Below are 19380 nucleotides of genomic sequence, written 5' to 3' on the forward strand. Positions count from 1 at the left end.
ACGCTCCCTGTCTTTAGAGGATCAGCAGGACAAGGTGGGAAAAGACACTGAGACAGCAGAGCTGAACCCCCCCAGGCTGCGGCATGGGGCCAGAGCTGGAGCCAGGAAGGACCATCCAGGCCAAGCTCACCCCTCTCCAGGGGCTCAGGGTGGGGAGCAGAATGAAGCAGAGCAAAGGGCTCCTCACCAGGTGACACCTGAGAGGCCTCAGTAGCAGCCACAGGGCAAGAGAAGCCAGGATCTGGTGGGTGGGAAGGGCCGTGCCACAGGAGGAAGGATGGGGACAGCAGTGGTGACAGGAGCTGCCCTGATGCTGCACCCAAACACCTCCAACCTGGCCTTGCTGCAGTCCCCTCAGATGGGCTGAAGGGTCCAGAGGGGGAAATGGGATGGGGAGAGGGGAGGGAAAAGAAAAGAAAACAAAAAAAGCTCCTCAGGTGGCAAATCTAAAACACTTTCATTTTAAATAACAATAATTATAATTAAAAAGAACGGCTGCCCTTGGCTAGCGAAGGGGCAGAGCCAGCGGCCAGCGAGCCATTCCTCAGTGTACGATCCGTGGCTGTGTCCTCACAGGAGCCTCGGGATCCCATTCCCTGTCCGGGAAGAGGGAAGAGCCCGTCCCAGTCCAGGCCGGCCCGTTTGCCACAACCTTCTGCACTCACAACCCCACCAAAGCAGCCCCGTGCCGGCCTCTCCCGCCTCCGGCCGCAGCTGGGAGCTGCCAAGTCCAGCTGCTCCCAACTCTAGATGAACTTGAAGCATTTGGTCTTGTCGTGGGGCAGGCGGGTCTTGAAGAGGACCGAGTCGACGCGGAACTGGGTGTAGAGCAGGGGCATGTACCCGTACACCTTCACGAAGAAGTTGATGCACTTGTGCCGCTCGTGGAAGTGGGAATCGTCGTGGGAAAGCGCCTGGGGGCAGCCGGGGCAGCGGAAGGTCCAGCGGGAGGTCACCTGCAGGATGGACAGAGGGGTCAGCGCCCAGCCCGGGCACTGCCAGGGGCTCGGATATGGAGGGAATCCCTGCATGGGTTGAGCTGGAAGGGAGCTCAAAGGTCATCCAGTGCCACCCCTGCCATGGCCAGGGACACCTTCCACTGCCCCAGGCTGCTCCAGCCTGGCACTGGACAATTCCAGGGATCCAGGGGCAGACACAGCTGCTCTGGGCACCCTGTGCCAGGGTCTCCCCACCCTCACAGGGAACAATCCCTTCCCAATATCCCATCCATCCCTGCCCTCTGGCAGTGGGAAGCCACTCCCTGTGTCCTGTCCCTCCATCCCTTGTCCCAAGTCCCTCTCCAGCTCTCCTGAAGAGAGCCCTGGAAGGAGCTCTGAGGTATCCCTGGATGCTTCTTTTCTCCAGGTGAACTCCCCCAGCTCTCCCAGCCTGGCTCCAGAGCAGAGCAGGGAACCTTTCACCAGACAGGGAATTCAGTCTGATTAATCCTGTCATGTCAAACCTCAGTTCACCTGCCCTGTGGCAGGGATTCAGCTATTCCAAAGGCTGAGCTTTCCCACTGGAACTGGATTTCCCTGAAGCAGACCCCACCCACTTCCCAACCAGAGCCTCTCCAGCAGTGCCAACCCTGGGAGAGCCCCCTGGCTGCTTTACCTTGATGGGAGGTTTCCTGGTCAGGTGGGACACCAGGAAGTTCATGGCGATGTCCTCGCAGTTGATGTACTCGTCCACCATGTCCCGGATGGCCTGGGGCATCACGTAGGAGTACAGGTAGGCGTAGTACTGCAAGGGGAAAGGCACAGCGTCCTCCAGTGCTCCACAGGTGTGTGAGAGACTCTCTGGAATTCCCTCATTTGCCTCACGACCGTCTCAAGGACAGACATCGGGACCCTGAGGACCCTGATGGAAATCCTGGCCTGCCAGTGGTGGATGAACACCAAATAATCCTGAGGCCTCTGAGCAGAGTTCTGGCCTGCCAAGCGATTGTTTCAGGTGTGTTTGCTGCTGTGGAAGAAGGGGCACCTTGCCTTATCTGCCTGCACCTGTTCTGTGACAATAGCCCTGCAATTTCCCCACCTCTTGGCCTGGTTGGACTTTTCTGGGGTAACTTTTGGTGGTCCCCGCAGAAGACCCCTCATCTGCTTTTCAACCACCGTGACGGACGGACTGAGATGGGAGAAGCCTCTCCTTCAAGGACTGAGACATGAGACCCCTCTATGGAGGAGCTCCCCCCTCCTCCCAAGGACTGACACTGAAAGCCCTAACCCAGGGCAGGTGTGTGGGGAGCTGACCAAAGTGAGATGTTTGCCTGCAGGTGTGGCCATTGGCCAAGAAGACAATGGATCTCACCTACTGCTGACAACATGGACAGTCTGTACCCTTCTTCAATGCCTTCTTTCCCCTCAGCAATTTTCAATGGACTGTTCTTTACTGCATCTGAGTCTCCCCAGTGATTTCAAGACCTGTTTTCCCCTACCAAAAAAGGACTATGAAGAACCTTGAGTTAACCAGTGTTTTTGAGATCTCCCCTGATGTGCCCAGGCGAACTCCATCAACTGGACTTCAAGGACTTCATCTCTCTACGTTTGGCAGCTGTACCCACCTTCTCTTCCTCCCTCTCTTTCCCTATTCTTTCCTTCTCCCCAGTCCCCCTAAGGTATTTCCTGTGGTCATTCAATAAAGGTGCACTTGTTCTGATTGATACTGCAATCCCCTTTCTGTGTTGGTTTTTTACTCTGAGATCAGTTAACGAACCATCACGAATCCCATTCGCAGAATGAAAGGTGACAAGGTGACACGTGGGACATTTGGGGTGTGGCTGACTCAAAACTCAAGGATCCCAGTGGAAACATTCCCTATAACAGAGTTAATCCTGCACCAAGGTCTGCTGTAGCCACAGCAGCAGCAAATCTCCCACAGCCACCACCCTCTCCTGGAAGCTCAGGAATCGAGGAATGGGGGTTCCAGCCCCCCTCAGATCCTGCTCTCTGCTGCTGTGGATTCAGCATGGCAGGAATAGCCACTGGAGATCCTTCCCAGTGCACTCAGGACCAAGTTCTGGCTGTGTTTCAGTTTGGAGAAAGCTCCCACATTTGTTCTTAAAAACCCACAACCCCCCAAACCTGCAGCCTGGGGTGGCTGTGAGCAGGAAGGGGCAGCCCCGGGGAGGTCTCACCTTGTGGAAGAAGGCAGCACCAGTGAGCACCATGGAGAGCTCGCAGGAGTAGTTGGAGTTGTAGAGCCAGGACTGGTGGGGGATGTCCCAGGCGTGGTAGCGGCCCGGGAAGCCCACGATGCGATCCCTGGCCTCTCTCCACACCCTGCAAACACAGAAATGTCCGTGAGACACAGAGCTGGGAGCCCACCCAGAGCCTCCTGAGGGGCTGCAAGGGGTGGAGGGGTCTGTACATAAAAGAGTTTGGCAACTGTTTATCCAAGGAATGCCCAAAGGGCAAAAAGGAAAGCAGTGTTAAATGTGCTCCTGTCCTAGAGCACAGCCCAGCTGCTCGTGCACAGGGAAAGGGCTCCTAATCCAAAAATTAGGGATTTTGTAGCTCTGGAGATTTAAAAGAAAACTAAGGCTCAGCCTGGGAGGAGCCCAGCATCTCCTGGCCTCTTCCCTAAATCACTGGGACTTTCCATCTCCCAGCAGCTCAGGAAAGTCAAGATAATATCAACCTCCCTTAAGGAAAGCTTCAAGGCCAGGCTGGACAGAGCTTGGAGCACCCTGGGATAGTGGAAGGTGTCCCTGGCCATGGCAGGGGTGGGACTGGATGAGCTTTGAGGTCCTTCCCACCCAAACAATTCCAGGACTCTGGAAATTCCATAAATCCCTAATTCTGTGAAAAGCTGCTGAGATGCTGAAGGCCCTGGTGAGGGAAGACGGAAGATCTGGATAGCCAAGGTGCTGGCTCCTCATCCCAAACTGCAGCTTCCTGGGCTCTGGCCTCAGAGGAAAAGCCTCCAGAGCCCCGAGTGCCTCCCTCACCCCGACACGAGCTCACAGTCCAGCCCTGGGAACGAAATCCTGAATTTTGCATGTGGAGCGTGGGATTGCTTAATGTTCTGCTCTCATCTGCAGCTCACGCTCCTGCAGAGAAATCCCCCAGGAGAGCTGCAACACTGGCAGCAATAATTAAGGAAAAAGTCAGTGCCTAAGGTGGGAAACAAATCCAGCTTCCACAGGCAGGGGTGCTGGCTTCCTTTGCATGGTTCAGTCCCCCCTCCCTGCCCAAGCTGTGACTCCAGACTGAATGACAGAACTCCCTGTGGACACAGAAGGGTTTTCCCTTGTTGACAGGCCCAAAACTGGGCAGTAAGTGCCATTTTTGGGCTTTTTCCCCTCATTTGGATGTGAGTTTCTCCCACAAGCCCTGTTCTGGGAGAGCTACAGGAGGAGAGCAGATCGAGATTCCCTGAGCTTTCCTCACACTGACGGAGCACGGACGTGTTTGCTGTTCAATCCTCCACTCCAATTAATGAAACTCCAAGATAATCCCAAGGAATCAACACCACCAGCAGCTTCCCTGGCTCTATCCTGCTCCCAGCACTCGTTTGCTGCAGTTCCTGTCAGTCCAGGGTGATTGTTTAGAAAAGCTGGAAGTGGAAACCATTTATTCTCTTTCACTTCTCCCACATCTTCACTTTCTTATGAACTTTTTCCTTCCCAGCTCAGCCACAAAAATCAGGATTTCTCTGGAGAATCGTTCTGGGGGTGCCCAGAGAGCTGCCTCCAGCTCCCTCCTGAGTGGCAAAAATTATGCTTTTGGCCCCAAGAATCAAAGCCTGCAGCAAAGTTTTGACAAAGCACAGTTGCTGTGGGCAGAGGCTCACTCCAGTGCCAAGACTCCAGTAGCTCCTGGGAATGTGTTAACACAGGGAGGCTTTGTGGGAACAGGGTGTCTGTAAGCAGGGATATGAGTGAGATTAACACAGGGCACTCATGACCTTCATTTGATGCTCTCCAGGGCTAATCAGCAAAACAGAGACCAAAAAAGGGGAGAAAACAGCCCAGTTTGGATAAAGAGCCTGGAATGGGGCAGGGGAAGAGAAGCCAGGAATCCTGACGCCTCCTCCTGCACTTTAATCCCTCTCACACCTCATTTCTCATCTCTCTGAAGGAGCCTGGTGGGTTTCCAGGTGTTTTGTCCCTTTTAATCCCCCTCCCAAGCAGGTTTTGGTTCCCATCTCCCACCCCCAGCAGCTGCTGGGTGTTCTCCGACTGGGAATGGCAGCCCCTGCTCCTTGTGCCCTCCCCCAACAGCTCCTGGCAGGGAGGGAGCCCTGGCTGCAGGAGCAGCTGGCACAAACCTCCCCCAGCAGGAGCCCCCTCATTCCTGTGAGCAGGAAGCTTTTGCCAGGGAGAAGTCAAGGGAAAGCTGGATGCTGGAGCAGAACAGGGTGGGAGTGAGAGCAGCAGCACCGGCCTTTCCTGGGGGACAGCACCTGCCTTTGCTGGGGGACATCATCTCCCTTTACTAGGGGACATCTCCCTTTGCTGGGGGACATCTCCCTTTGCTGGGGGAGATCTGCCTTTGCTGGGGGACATCTCCCATTGCTGGGGGACATCATCTCCCTTTCCTGCGGGACATCACCTGCCTTTGCTGGGGGACATCTCCCATTGCTGGGGGTCATCATCTCCCTTTCCTGCAGGACATCACCTGCCTTTGCTGGGGACATCACCTGCCTTTGCTGGGGGACATCATCTGCCTTTGCTGGGGGACATCTGCCTTTGCTGGGGACATCACGTGCCTTTGCTGGGGGACATCTGCCTTTGCTGGGGGACATCTCCCTTTGCTGGGGGAGATCTGCCTTTGCTGGGGGACATCTCCCATTGCTGGGGGTCATCATCTCCCTTTCCTGCAGGACATCACCTGCCTTTGCTGGGGACATCACCTGCCTTTGCTGGGGGACATCATCTGCCTTTGCTGGGGGACATCTGCCTTTGCTGGGGACATCACCTGCCTTTGCTGGGGGACATCTGCCTTTGCTGGGGACATCATCTCCCATTGCTGGGGGATATCTCCCTTTACTGGGGGACATCTCCCATTGCTGGGGGGCATCTCCCTTTACTGGGGGCCATCTGCCTTTGCCTGCTCTGCCCCAAGAACTGTCACACCCCAGTGTCACACGGAGCAGAGGGTGGCAGCCACCACCACCACCTGAGCATCATCCTGGCCTTGCCCCTGGCTCACAGATGGAGTGAAACAGCCTCTTGGATTTGTTTTCCAGGCCCTGTCCACCCCAGGAAGCCACAGGCTTAAAACCATTCCGGGACCATTATCAGCACAGCAAATCTGAAGAGCTGGGTTAAGAACTGTGGGAAATGGGACAAGCTGGGATCAGGTTCCCCACCCCATTAATGCGTGTTTCTCCAAAAAGCAGAGCTGGGAATCCACGGGAAGGGATGTGCCAGCCCTGCCTGTGCCCCTGGCTGCTGCCTGAGCAGGTCCTGGCCGTGGGCAGGAGCAGTTTTGGGGAGGGCTCACCTGAAGCCGAACATGATCTCGTCGTGGCGCAGGTGGGCGTCGTCGTCGATGGACAGGATGGCCTCGGTCTCGATCTCGTCCCAGGGCAGGAACCGGTTGTTCAGGCTGTTCTTCTCCGTGCGCACCACCTGAGGGTGGCAGTCACATTTATGGTGGGGTTTGGGGCTGGGGCTGTGCCAGCTGTGGTGGTGGCCCTGGCACGGGGAGTGCTCCGAAGCCACGAGGTGTTGGCTCAGTCCAGCAGCAGCTCCAGCAATTCCCCCCATCCCAGCCACACAGCTGTAAAATCCTACTGAATTTCTGCCTCTTCCAAGAATCATGGGGCTGGAAGGAACACACCAGGATCACCCAGTCCAATCCCTGGCCCTGCACAGACATCCCAACAATCCCACCCTGTGCATCCCTGAGAGAGCTGTCCAAATGCTCCTGGCAGCCTTGGGAATGTCACCATTCCAGTGCCTGACACCCTCTGGGGAAGAACCTTTTCCTAATATCCAGCCCAACCCTCCCCTGGCACAGTTCCACACCGTTCCTGACAGCCCCATCCCCCTGAATCCTTTCCCCTGCTCTCACACTTTCAGCCTCCCCTGGCTGATCCAAAGTCACTCCATCCATCCCACATTTCCCACCCCATTCAACCCCTCCAGTCCTTTCCCTGCCTCTGCTCTCAACAATCTCCATTTAAAAATTAAGCCCAGCCTGGTGAAAAGACCAAAGCATCACAGCAATAGAACTCCATTAAATAAGATTACATCTGATCCCACAAAAAAGCCCACGCTGAAACCATTAACAGTGGAAATATTTGTATCGGGATCTGCGTGACAGCTGGGATGATTAAATTCCCATGGAAAGCCAGTCTTGGAGCTTTCATCTGCCAACAGCTCTGGGGGGATGGAATATTCAGCAGGAACACGTTGAATATTGCACTGAAGAGCCATCAAAAGCACCAACAATTTACTGCAAGGGAGCAAACTGGGCAGCTCTGGGCTGTGGAAAAGCAGGGCCAGAGCTGAGCCAGCAGCATTCCCACCCCAGGAGCTCTGTGGTTTCATCAGGACATGGAAAAAGCAGGGACAATGTTGGCACAGGAACTCCTGATCCTGCTCCTTCCCAAGGTGGAGAAGCACCACAAAACTCAGCTCAGTCAGGCTGGGCTCAAGGGTTATCCAGAGCCAGCAGATGCTCGCAGGGGTTTCTTCTCTGCCTGGGAAGGGTTGGAAAAGAGGATGCAGGAATTAGGGTGGGAATGGGGTGAGGAGGGAAGCAGAGGAGGCAACCCCACACTCCGTGTTCAGCTCTGGGGTCCTCAGCACAGGAAGAATGTGGATCTGCTGGAGTAAGTCCAGCCTGGAGAAGGGAGGGATCCAGGGACACTTCAGAGTCCTTCCAGGGCCTAAAGGGGCTCCAGGAGAGCTGGAGAGGGACTGGGGACAAGGCATGGAGGACAGGACACAGGGAATGGCTGCCCACTGCCAGAGGGCAGGGATGGATGGGATTTGGGATGGAATTGTTCCCTGCGAGGGTGGTGAGACTCTGAAATAGAATTCCCAGAGAAGCTGTGGCTGTCCCTGGATCCCTGGAAGTGTCTAAGGTCAGGCTGGACAGGGCTTGGAGCAGCCTGGGATGGTGAAAAGTGTCCCTGCCCATGGCAGGGGGTGGGATGAGATGGGCTTTAAGGTTCCTTCCCACCCAAACCATTCTGGAATCCTCAAAGTCACCACCATGAACCTCCTGCATGCTCCAGGGCAGAGCAGCTGGCACTGGGAGAGCTCTGCCAGGAGGGTGTCCTGTCTCCACCTGCAGAATCCACCTTTCCTTGGCAATTGTCTCCCTTCAGCTCCCACCCCCTGCCCTGGTGGGTCTCACCCCCAAAGGGCCCAGAGGTGCCATCACCAAGCCTCTCTCTGTCCTTTTTCAGACTCAGCTCTCAGTCTCTCCCCCAGGGCGTGCTTCTCCTGCCCTTCCAGCATTTTAATGACCAACTTTGCCACAGCTTTGCTCCCTCATGGTCTGGAGCCCAGAGCTCTGTCAAAGCCCAAGGAAAGGTGTTCCCTCAGCAGAGCTGCAAGGCTCTGGCAGCATGGGAATGCAGCAGTTCTCCTTCCCAAGGAGATTCCAACAGTGAGGAGGACAGGAAATCAGCCAGGGAACAACAAGAGAGACCCCAGCCCATCACCAACCCCCACCTCCCCTCACTGCAGGGGCTCCAAACACTGAGCAGAGCACCAGTGCTGCATCTCCACCAAATTCCAACTCCTCCAGAATCAAACCCACCCCAGACTCTGCCCTGCTCGCCTTACTTTGGTTATTTTTGACTTTTGTTTGGGACTAATTCTCTTTAAAATGCTTTGCCATCAGCTAAAAGGCCCAGAGCTCAAAACCATGAACCTCCTGAGCAGTTTGCAAAGTTTGGAGACACCTAAAATGCCTCCAAGCACCCAACGGAGCACATCAGAAGCTTCTTCTCCTTTTAGAAAATCAGTTCCAGGTGATTCAGTTCCACAACCTGGGATTTGTTTGACTCGAGGAGCACAAAACCCCACAAATCCATGACATCCATTTCTTGCCAGTATTTTCTTGTTCACAGACACCTGGACAAATGGATCTTAAAAAAAAAAAAAAACCTGAGAGAAAACTAAACCAGAGCATAAATCCAGAGTCTGCCCAGCAATAATGTCCTTTTACCAATACTTTAAAACACGTTTTTATACATAAACACAAAAAAAAACACAGCAAAATCAATACCTTCCAGCAATCTCCTTGCTGGTGAGGCTTCATGCTTCAGCTTTAAATTAAATGTCACATATAATTTGATGGTGAAAACATGAGGAATGCCCGGGCCCTTGGAGAAGTTTTGACAGCTCAACTTAGTGAACTGGATTGATTCCTGGGCAAAGAGCAAACTCTGCAAGAACCCGGGCGCCTCATTGCTCATGTCAGGTCTCTGTGAGGGGAAAAAAGCCTGGAGGATGACCTCAGGAGAGCTGGGTAATGTGGGGAGACAGTGAATGAGCTCTCAGGTGAAGGATCTGCTCCCATCTTTGCCAAAAATGAGAGATTCTACCCAAATGGGCTGGGGGAAGAGAGCAGGGGGCGGTGGGGACACCACGAGCTCCCTCTGCTTCTCAGAAGAACAGGACTCAGATGCTCTGCATGCAGAAAGGGTTAACTCATCTCCTGGATCAGGGGTTCTTGCTTTTCCCAGCTTTTACAGAGACAGGGCAGCTGAGAGGCTTTTTAAACTATTTTACTCCATTTGCAGTCTCGATGAAGGGTGAGACATAAGAGATGGAAAACTCAACGCCACTCCAGCAGAAGCCACCCATTTCCTGGTTCCAATACCTTAGAAATGTTTCCCAGCCCATTTAGCTTTTGCCACACAATGCTGCTAACACTTCTAACACCAATCACCTCTATTTTTACCCCACAATGCATCTTTCACAGTTCTAATTCCCTAAAATATCTGCTCTTTTTGCAAGGCCGTATTTTGGAATTTGTGGGAACTTGTTCCTAGCTCGGTCTCTCTCAACAATGTCACCTCTATTCCATGGCCCTCCTAAGTCAGCACACCTTATCTCAGTGTTTATCACACCTTATCTCAGAGTTTATCATGCTTATCTCAGTGTACATCATACAAGACTCTGTGAGCTTTCTGTCAGGTTTTGAGAATTATTTACAAATCCATTTCTCACAATGGGTCTGACCAGCCTGAGCAGCCCAGGTTTGGAACTTGGCTCCAGAGGTGCCACCATTGTCCCCACCCATCCAGGACAGCCACATTGGGAGGTGATGATCTCCATCCCATCCACATCCTCATTCCCATCTGAGGAGGTCACTGCCCACCCTCCTTCCTCTCTGCTTCTCCAGCTCTCCCACGTGCACTTTTGGGGAAGAAATCAATTCAAAATCAACCAATCGAGGCTTAATAGAGCTCAGGGAGGGCTCTGTTGGAGAACTTTGGGATATGGCAAACTCTAGGAAAAGGGAACAACGAGTTCCAAGTATCCCTGAAGCCACCCTGTCACATACATTTATTTTCAACTCTGAATTTGGCCAAATCCAGACATGTTTTGATTAAGAAAGTTGCCCAGATTGGCACTTGAGATCCACCAGAGTCCCTCCCCTCTACACATCAGGCACAAGTGCTGGGATTATTTACAAGACTCCCTGCGAGGAGGGAAGGGTGTGCAGATCCATAAAGGGAATAAATCACATCCTTTATTACCACGGCTGGCTCCACTCCCGCTCCCTCTGCAGCCGAGGTGTGAGACCAGACTGGCACTTGCTGCTCTGCAAATGCAACCAGAGATGTGCATGAGAAAGGCAACAACTCTGCTTGGTCCCACCAAACTGCATCCTCCTGGAAGCTGGGTCAGTTTTTGGAAGAGAAGCTGTCAGAACGAGTTTGCACCGAGCCAAGCAACAGATGTGGGGTGTCAGACAGGGACAAAGCCTCAGGCTGGGTGAAGAGGAGGATTTTCTTCATGGAAAGGGTGGCTGGGCATTGGAAGGGGCTGCCCAGGGAGGTTTGGAGTGCCCATCCCTGCAGGTGTCCCAGGAAGGGCTGGATGTGGGCTGGTGACAAGGTGGGGACAGGCACAGCTTGGGCTCGATGGCTCTGAAGGACTTTTCCAGCCTGGATGATTCTGTGATTCTTTCAACATCCTGGCTCCAGCAGGAATTCTGGCACTGGGGCAAGGCTCCATATGGAAACGACACCCCTGAGGTTCCCTTTGCTAAAGAGGACTTTGATCCTGATGTCTCATTTCATGGAAGGAGAGAAGAGGCCAATCCCAGGCACGCTGGCTCCACGACAAGCAGCCAAGCTCTCTGCCAGGCCAGATGCCAAGGAGAAGCCAAAGGAGCTGCTGCCACCACCAGAGATGCCACCCAAAATCTCTGCAGCCCATTCCCAGTGAGACGACATTGAAGTAAATCCTGTGAACCCGACCACGACCACATTTTAAACTCCATTTTCTCAGTGTTTTATCACTACCTGTTCTGGGCAAGCTGAGCTGCTCCACAAAAGCTGGCAGGATCACTGTGGCTCTCAGCCCAGACCTCAAATCTGCTTGGCTGCCCTACCAAGGACAACCATGGTGGTGCTTATTGAAGATTTCCAAGTGCAGCCTCACACCCAGCGGCGCTGGTGTCCTGCCCTGCCCACGCAAAACCTTTTCCCTCCTGCCAACCTCGACTCCCACCATGAGAAAACCCTCAGAAGACAGAAATTCATGCAGCTCCTAATGGCCAGCATCCTGCTTTCCAAAGCCAGCAGCACAGACCCAGACCTTTGGCTCAGCCAGGAGTTCTTCATTTCATGAGAAATAAAATAATCTGGCCTCACTCGATACCACGCGAGGCTCCTCCCGGCACATTGCCAGAGCTGCATGGGCAGGGAGGAGATGGGATGCCAGCATGGCATTGCCAGCAGAGCCAAGCCCTTGGGATGATGCCTTTCCTCCCAAAAACCATGCTCTTTTTCCCAACACAGACCCAAAAACTCGAGGAAATTAGTCTGGCACAACACAGGGCTCCAGGGTGTTTGTGGCAGCTCTGGATGAGCTGCAAATCCAGCAGGAACTGCTGCCCTGCACTTTGACACTGTGTGAGCAGGGTGTCAAAGATCCTTCCAGACACACTGCCAGATCTGAGCAGGCTGGCATTTTGTAGAAAAAAAAAATAGATGTTCTTTTGTGTTTGTGATAATGAATGTTTAATAAACTTGGGACGCGGAGGCGAAATCGCAGATGCACAAAAAGCAGCTCTGTGGTGCTTGTTAGGACAAAGATATTTGGGTGCTAGCCTGGGGTTAACACACTCTGATCCTGATAAATCAATAAATGGGAATGGCTGGGACCTCAGCTCCTAAAGGAACCCTGTTACCACATCTTGAGCCATCCTGAGGGAGATCCTGCATCCAGGCAGAGCCACAGGGGATGTGCTCCTCTCGTGAGTGGTCTCTCCCCACCAACCACCCTCACCATTCCCAGCTGGCTCCCAGCTTTGTTCCAGGACTGGATGAGTCCCAGGATGTGCTTGGATGGAGCTGTGGTAGCCAAGGGGGACATCATTCCTCACCCATCCCAAAGAAATCCTCTGGAATCTGCTCCCTTGTTTGGCTTGATGGCACCAAAAAAAATCCATTTATCAGAGCATCCAGCCCAAACCTGGCACTCTCAGCAGGATGTTTCCTCAGTCATGCATTGCCTGAGGAGCTGTCCCTGGTTTTCACAGAGGTTTCCCCTGGCAATTCTTCACCTTCTTGTTTCCCCTTTAATCCTCCCTTGTAAAGATGGATTGGGAAGTTACTGTTATCCCTTTCTCATTTATTAATTATTCCCTGCTCCTTCCTCTTCACCTTGAAACAGCCACAGCCCCTCCCTTATGCCCTGAACCCCCAGTTTTGCTACCTCTGACTTAAAGCATTTTCAAACTCTGAATTAAAAGGATTTATGGACTATTTTAAGACTCATCTCCAGAGGTATGGGAAGGGTATTTAGCTCCAAAGCCATCCAAAGGCAGTGCACGCTGAATGTAAATTGGCAAAACAGACGCATTTTAAAAATACGTGTAATTAAATAATGCAACATAAAACCCAGCATAAATTATCCCCTGCTGAGAACAAAACCACACAGGAAGATACCATGGAAAGGCTTTTTTTATGATGCTGTGTCCATGCACAGAAAGTGTGCAAACACTTGGTCTCCCTTTTAACTCCTCAGCTGAGATCAGTGGGTCGCTCATCTCCGAGAGGAGAAAACAGCTTGAGATACAAATAAAACTGATTATTTATTCATTTTCATACAGGGGCAGCTGTCACATCTTCCCAGAGAAAGGAAAGGAGAAGAATGCTGGTTTTAACATTAAAGGGATGCAGATACTGATTTTTATTCTCTGTGTGTTGCTGTTAGTGCCTGTGCAATTAGAGATGCACATGGAGCTGGTTGTCCAATTAGATTTATTTTACAATTAATTGTAATTATTTGGCTCAAAGAAGGTCCCTGAGATAACATGCTGTCATGTTCCACTACTTCCACTGCTGCAGCTCATTCCCTTCTCAACTTCCCAAAATTCCTGTGTGTGCTTTTCATGAAAGCTCACAGGGAAAAACTGCAGAGTGCAAAGCTCATGATCCAACTTCCACTGGCAGGTCTGGGACCACGAGCCAGATTTATGAGCTGCTGTTTGCTGTGAAGCCAAAAAAAAGTCATTTCCAGAAGAAAGAGCTCACTCTTTTGAGAGTTTTGATACTGATAACCCAAATTTTTAGTTTGGTGGAGGGTTTTTTTTGCAGTGGAATGGGCAATTCCCAAAGGGGTCATCATGGAATCACAGAATCATTAAGGCTAGAGAGATTGAAGGTGATCAAATCCCACTAACCATGATCAACACCCAGCACATCCATGGTTCTAAAACCCTGCCCTGGGCAGTTCCAGTGCCTGACCACCCTTTCCATGGACAAATCCCTCCTGACTCTCCCCTGGCACAGCTTGAGGCCGTTCCCTCTCCTCCTGTCCCTGTTCCCTGGGAGCACAGCCCAACCCCCCTGGCTGTCCCCTCCTGTCAGGGAGTTGTGCAGAGCCACAGGGTCCCCCCTGAGCCTCCTTTTCTCCAGGCTGAGCCCCTTTCCAGCTCCCTCAGCCCCTCCTGGTGCTCCAGCCCCTTCCCCAGCTCCACTCCCTTCCCTGGACACGCTCCAGCCCCTCAGGGTCTCTCTTGCCTCAAACTGAACCTGGCACTGGAGGTGTCCCAGCAGGTGCTATGTGTGATGTCCTGAGAGATGTCACTGTTCTTTACCAATGCTCTCTCAAGCTGCAGCTGGATGAACCTGGCTGTTTTCACCTGGAAAATCCTGTCTTGGTATTCAAGGCCCGAAAATTCCAATGGAATTCTGCCCAGCCTAGAAACAGTGCCAGATGGCAGAGCTGCAACACCCCAGGGTGACAATGGATGGCAGCAGGAGTGTCCCCAGCACGGATTCAGCACCAGCAGGACATCTGTACACCGTTATTTGTCAACTCTGAACTTCATCCTCTGTGCCTCTTCTTCCTCTCCAAATACCCCTTGGCTGCTTTAGTGGCAATTTTAACAGCAAAAAAAGGTTGTTCTGATGAAATGGGGACACCTTCCTCACACTGCCTGTACCAAACCCACTTTGCTAATACTAGGTCAAACACAGAGATGCCATTTGGGACCACTGCTGAGAAAGAGAACACACAAAGACACAGAAAGAGGGCAGGCAGCAGCTTCTAACTCCATCCAAAAGCTGCACTGTCACTGCCTGGAGCTCAGGGATGAGGGATTCAAACCACTTGTGGGTAGCAAGAACTTCCCAGCCCGATAAATACCAACAGCTCAGGAATGGATGTGTGCAGCCAGTGAGCCTGGGGACAGATCCCACCCTCCTGCTTCAGATTCGACCCAACTCAGACCCCTGGGATTGAGCAGGAGTTTGGCTGAGCCAGCTGCAGATCCCTGGAGCAGTTTGGAGTGAGCACTGCTCTGAACTGGCTCCCATCTCCTGGATCTGTTTTGGGAATCACAGGGAAGCTGCCACTGCACCAGGCAGGGCAGAACTGGCACAAGGAACTGACTGGGAAAGCCTGGCCTTATTTTGGCAAAAATATTAATTTTCCCTGCCTGCCTCACTGTCCCAGTGGAGCACTCAGAGCTGTGTCAGGCCAGGTAGGAGCTCCTTGTTATCCTTGGAAGAGCCAAAGGAGAGGCTGGAACAGCCACACAAGAGCCCAAGAACCACTCACAGGTTGAACTCCCCAGCCAGATTTCAATAAACAAGCAAAACCCCAAAATTTCTAAAGTATGAAAGCCCAGATCTCCCTCAGCCCATCACCAGCTAATTCCTGCTCTTGTGATTTCCCTGGAAAAGGCACTTTGCCAGTCCCCTGATCCGTGCTGAGAAGTCTGGCAGCAAACAGACTGGGAGCTTGGGGTGGATCTGAGAGGGGCTGTCACATCTCATCTGTGAGACAGGAGATGGAAAAGTCAGGAGGGGGATCACGAGCACCCCTGAGCTCTCCTCCCCTTGCCAAGCCATCAGAGCCGTGCAGCACCAGGTCATGGCGTGGGAGAAAACCCAGCAACTTCCATCCTGGAGGCACAGAAATGCACAGCAGAGAGGAGAGAAGAGCAGAGTGCTGGAAATCCAAGGGCTGTGATCCCAGGGGATTATTGGAAATACCTCCTTTCTGCTCACTAAGTGAGGCAGAGCTTATCTTTCCACACTTTGCTCTTTGGCTGACAGCCCGGCTGCTGTAATTACCAGAGGCTTTCTTCAGTGCAAATCCCCTGTATTGTTGTGCAATTACTTCTTCAGCAGGTTCCTCCTGGAGATCTGTCAGACAGGATTTCCACCACAGCAGGAAAACAAAACACCTGACAGAGCAGGTGCCATTATTTGTAAATTTGTTCACATTGGTGCATCTCACTCTTTGGAATACATCACACCCAAGGATGCTCTGAGATGTTTCCAGCATTTAAAAGCTGCTCTGACCCATCCCACAAGAGCTTCAGTGCAAACATTTGTATCTGAAGGCATCCAAATGAACATCCCAGCCCTACAAAGGGAGGAGGGAATTGGAGTCACACTATAACTCACTGAGCAGCTACTAAAAACCTGGAATATAGACTCTGATACAAGCAGAGCCAAGAAGCCATCAAGTTTGCAGGCAGGTTATTGTTTTGATGGGAAGAGGACAGTGGATTTATTAATGTTTATGTGGCTGGGAGCAGTAACCATAAAGCACTCAGGCACATAAAATCACTTTTGGCTTCCAGGTGGATTCCAGTCCGGGAGCCTTCCGGGGACTTCTGAGATGAGAAGGCTGAGATCTCACTGGGGAAGCTTTGGGTGAAATGAAGACAGCTTTGCTGCCAGCATGCCTGCCCTCAAATCCATCATGGAGGGACGAGAGATCCTTTCTGGAATGTCAGAAGAAAAGAACTATCCCAGTACCCACATCACAATCCCCAAGTTGGCATTTTGTTGTTGCTGTTGTTCCAGGAGCACAACTCGCTGAGAACTGCAATTTCCAACAGCAGAGAACAGGGTTGGGATGTCCTCCTGAATGTGGCCAAATCACGGGAGAGGCATCTTCCCCAAACACACAATTTTCCCTGCAGGTGGCAGAGCCAATCTGGATACAAGGTCTAGACAGGTTTCTACGAATTTCCCTTTGCTCATAAACTTCAGTTTCTGGATCCTAATTGCTGGTATCCTTGCTAAATCCTGCTTTACCTGGTCCACATCTCACACCAACCCATCATTCTTCTACCCAGAGGAGCAGAGAACTCAAGCCATGGGCAATGTCATGTCCTTCAAAGCTTGATTTATCCCAAGGCTTTTAATACTTGCTTCAACAAAATCCAGGAGGAAAAAAACTCTTCCATCAAGAGGCAGTTTAATAATTACTGCCAAACACATGGTTGGGATGAATCCAGATCCCAGAACCACCTCCCACAAGCCAGTATGGGTTGGGAATTAAGGACCAGCATGTGTTAAAAATTACAGAGATCACATAAATGAGTCACAATTCAAAACAATTCCTTTTATAAATTTCCGATAAAATCAACCTAATTAATACCAGTGGTTTAAAACCAAATTTGTGTTGTCACCTGCATGCAGAGCAAGAGGAAAATGAGCCCTATTGGAAAGAATTATCCAGTTTATGGCTGTTCTGAAGCTTTTCTTATTCCCTCTCAGCTCTGTCACAGGCCAAGATGAGGCTGCCCCTTGTCACAGAGATAAGCCAGGCTCCCACAAGCCAGGCTTTGGGCAGCTCAAAGATCAAAGCCATGATCAGGCTGGAAATGGAACTTCCCTGCCCCAAATGCTTTCAGTGTGGAGAACAAAACCCATTTCTCCTTCCTCCACGAAGCTCAAACCCCTCAGAGGTCAGTTCAAATGAGCATTCAGGAAGCTGAAGACTTTGCTGAACCATTTGGATCTGAAAGTGTGTTCTGGGAAGACAAAAGCTTCAGATTTCCCATCTTGCTGCTGTTAGAAAATCTGGGAATAGGTGAAAACAGCATTTCTGTGAACTTGTAAGGAGACAAACAAGTGGATGTTTCAGTGATCAGGTGTTGCTTTCTCTGTGCCTCAGTTTCCCTCTAGTGCCCTTAGCTCCTTGCTGATGGTTCTTTGGCCAATTTCAGGAGAAGGAAATAAATCCTTTTTTTTTTTTTTTTCAGGACTAACACAGATTTTTATTAACTGACTAAAAGCTTTAAATAAATGGAAGTGTCTGATTTTCTCATAGGCTCTAAGGTCACATCCCCTCACTGTCATCAGCAGAAAAAGCTCCATCCTTTCTGGGTGCTTGCAGTGAAACAACTGATTCCAGGGATTCTGGAGACAGCACAAGGGGAAAACAAACTGCAGCCCTTGGTTCTGAATCCAGCTACTCCATCACCTGCTCTCAATGGCTTTTCACAGGAGATTAACCTTTTCCAGAAGTCCAGGAAAAGCCAGGTGCTGCTTTTTGAGAGGGGAGTGTTCCACATGCCCAGCAGGGCAGGGAGACCCATCAGGCTTTATCACCAACCACAGTTTGATTTCGTGAAAATAGGAAAAATACTTTGATAAGAGAGCAGCATCTGCTTCTTCACCAGACACAGGTGAGGAAAGGAGAAGAGACTGTGGGGAAAAGGGGTAGGAGAGTGTCCAAAACCTTGGGAGTAAATCACCCCCTTCTCCTTGAGGGCTGCAGTGTCTTTGCTGATCGATCCACAGAGCCTGGGGAGGCAGCTGGGAGCTACATCAGACACACAGCAACAAGCAGTGATTAAAAAACTGCTTCTCTAACCTCATATCCAAGAGGCACCTTCCTCTTTGTAACCTCCTCATGTCCCTCACAGCTGCCTCTTTGATGTCCCAATGGCCACAAGGTCCCTCCTGTTCCAGCAAACACAGATTTTCTTTTTTTCCCTCTCTATTTTAATACCCAAATTCCTGACCTCGGCGAGTCCTGCTCCTGTGCCAGGGGATCCATCCATGTCCTGTGGCACAACATCAACTTATGGCCACTCTGGGAGACAAGGCTGTCTTCACAAATAAGGCAGCCTGTGCAGAATGCACAATCAAATGGCTTTGCACAGCAGAACTGCTCCACCAGGACAGATAAAAGCCTGGGAAGAAAGGAAATGCAGATATCCAGGCTCTGGGACTTTATGGGAAGTGGATGTCAACACTCAGTTCCATCATAACAAAGTCACAGAGGATGAAAAGTAGGTGAAAACAAAAGGAAAAAAAGAGAGAAAATGTACCCACACACTCCATTCCCCCCACGCTTGTCCCAGTGCATGGAATAATTTGGGGACATTTGGTATTCTGTTGGTATTTAAACAGGTGACAATACAAACCCTAAAAGTAGCAGGAATGCAGCCCTGGAAAATCAGTGTGGGTTTTGCTGCTGCCCTGCCCCTGGTGCCAAGTCCTGTCGTGCTGCTTTTGTCCCCCAGCAGTTGTGACAGAGCTGCTCCAAACAGGGAGCGTTTGAGATGCACAGGCAGCTTTTGTGGTGATGTTTAATGGCTTCAGCACAGGGACTGGCCCCTGTGACACCTTCACATGTGACAAAACCCATCCAATTATGTCCCCAGCAGCATGCAAGGAGGTATCCCTCCCTTGATTCTCCATTCCAATGCCCCAACCACGCTTCCTTCTGGTCACCGACCCCACTGGCTGCATCTTGAGCCAAGGGGATTCGGAGAGGAAGGTTTTATCTGTGGAAAAGCCATCACAGACCAGCACTTGGCATGGGGGAGAATGAAGGGCAGTAGCACAGAGCACTGTGAGGGTGCTGGAGTTGATATTCTGAGTGCAAACTCCGAGGAGTCGGCGCTGCTTGTTCCATTATCATCCCGCGGTCACGCATCGCTGCACCTTTGCTCGGGCTCTGCAGTGACAAGC

At 51.6% G+C, this 19380-nt stretch overlaps 1 protein-coding gene across 5 annotated transcripts in view; it reads right to left on the reverse strand.

Annotated features, from left to right (window-relative positions):
- Positions 1-440: 440 nt before the first annotated feature.
- The window catches only part of EXTL3 (exostosin like glycosyltransferase 3), a 113967-nt gene continuing 95027 nt past the window's right edge, over positions 441-19380 (reverse strand). For all 5 annotated transcript variants that reach the window (XM_041426120.1, XM_041426116.1, XM_041426119.1 and 2 more), the window contains 4 exons: positions 6450-6577; positions 3137-3281; positions 1615-1743; positions 441-956 (listed from right to left, as the gene is read on the reverse strand). In XM_041426120.1, the coding sequence (XP_041282054.1) occupies positions 747-956; positions 1615-1743; positions 3137-3281; positions 6450-6577 (612 nt within the window). In that variant the 3' untranslated portion in view covers positions 441-746. The remainder of the gene's footprint in view (positions 957-1614; positions 1744-3136; positions 3282-6449; positions 6578-19380) is intronic.

Source organism: Onychostruthus taczanowskii, unplaced genomic scaffold (assembly GCF_017590055.1).
Source record: "Onychostruthus taczanowskii isolate IOZ18803 unplaced genomic scaffold, ASM1759005v1 scaffold90, whole genome shotgun sequence".
Lineage (NCBI taxonomy): Eukaryota > Metazoa > Chordata > Aves > Passeriformes > Passeridae > Onychostruthus > Onychostruthus taczanowskii.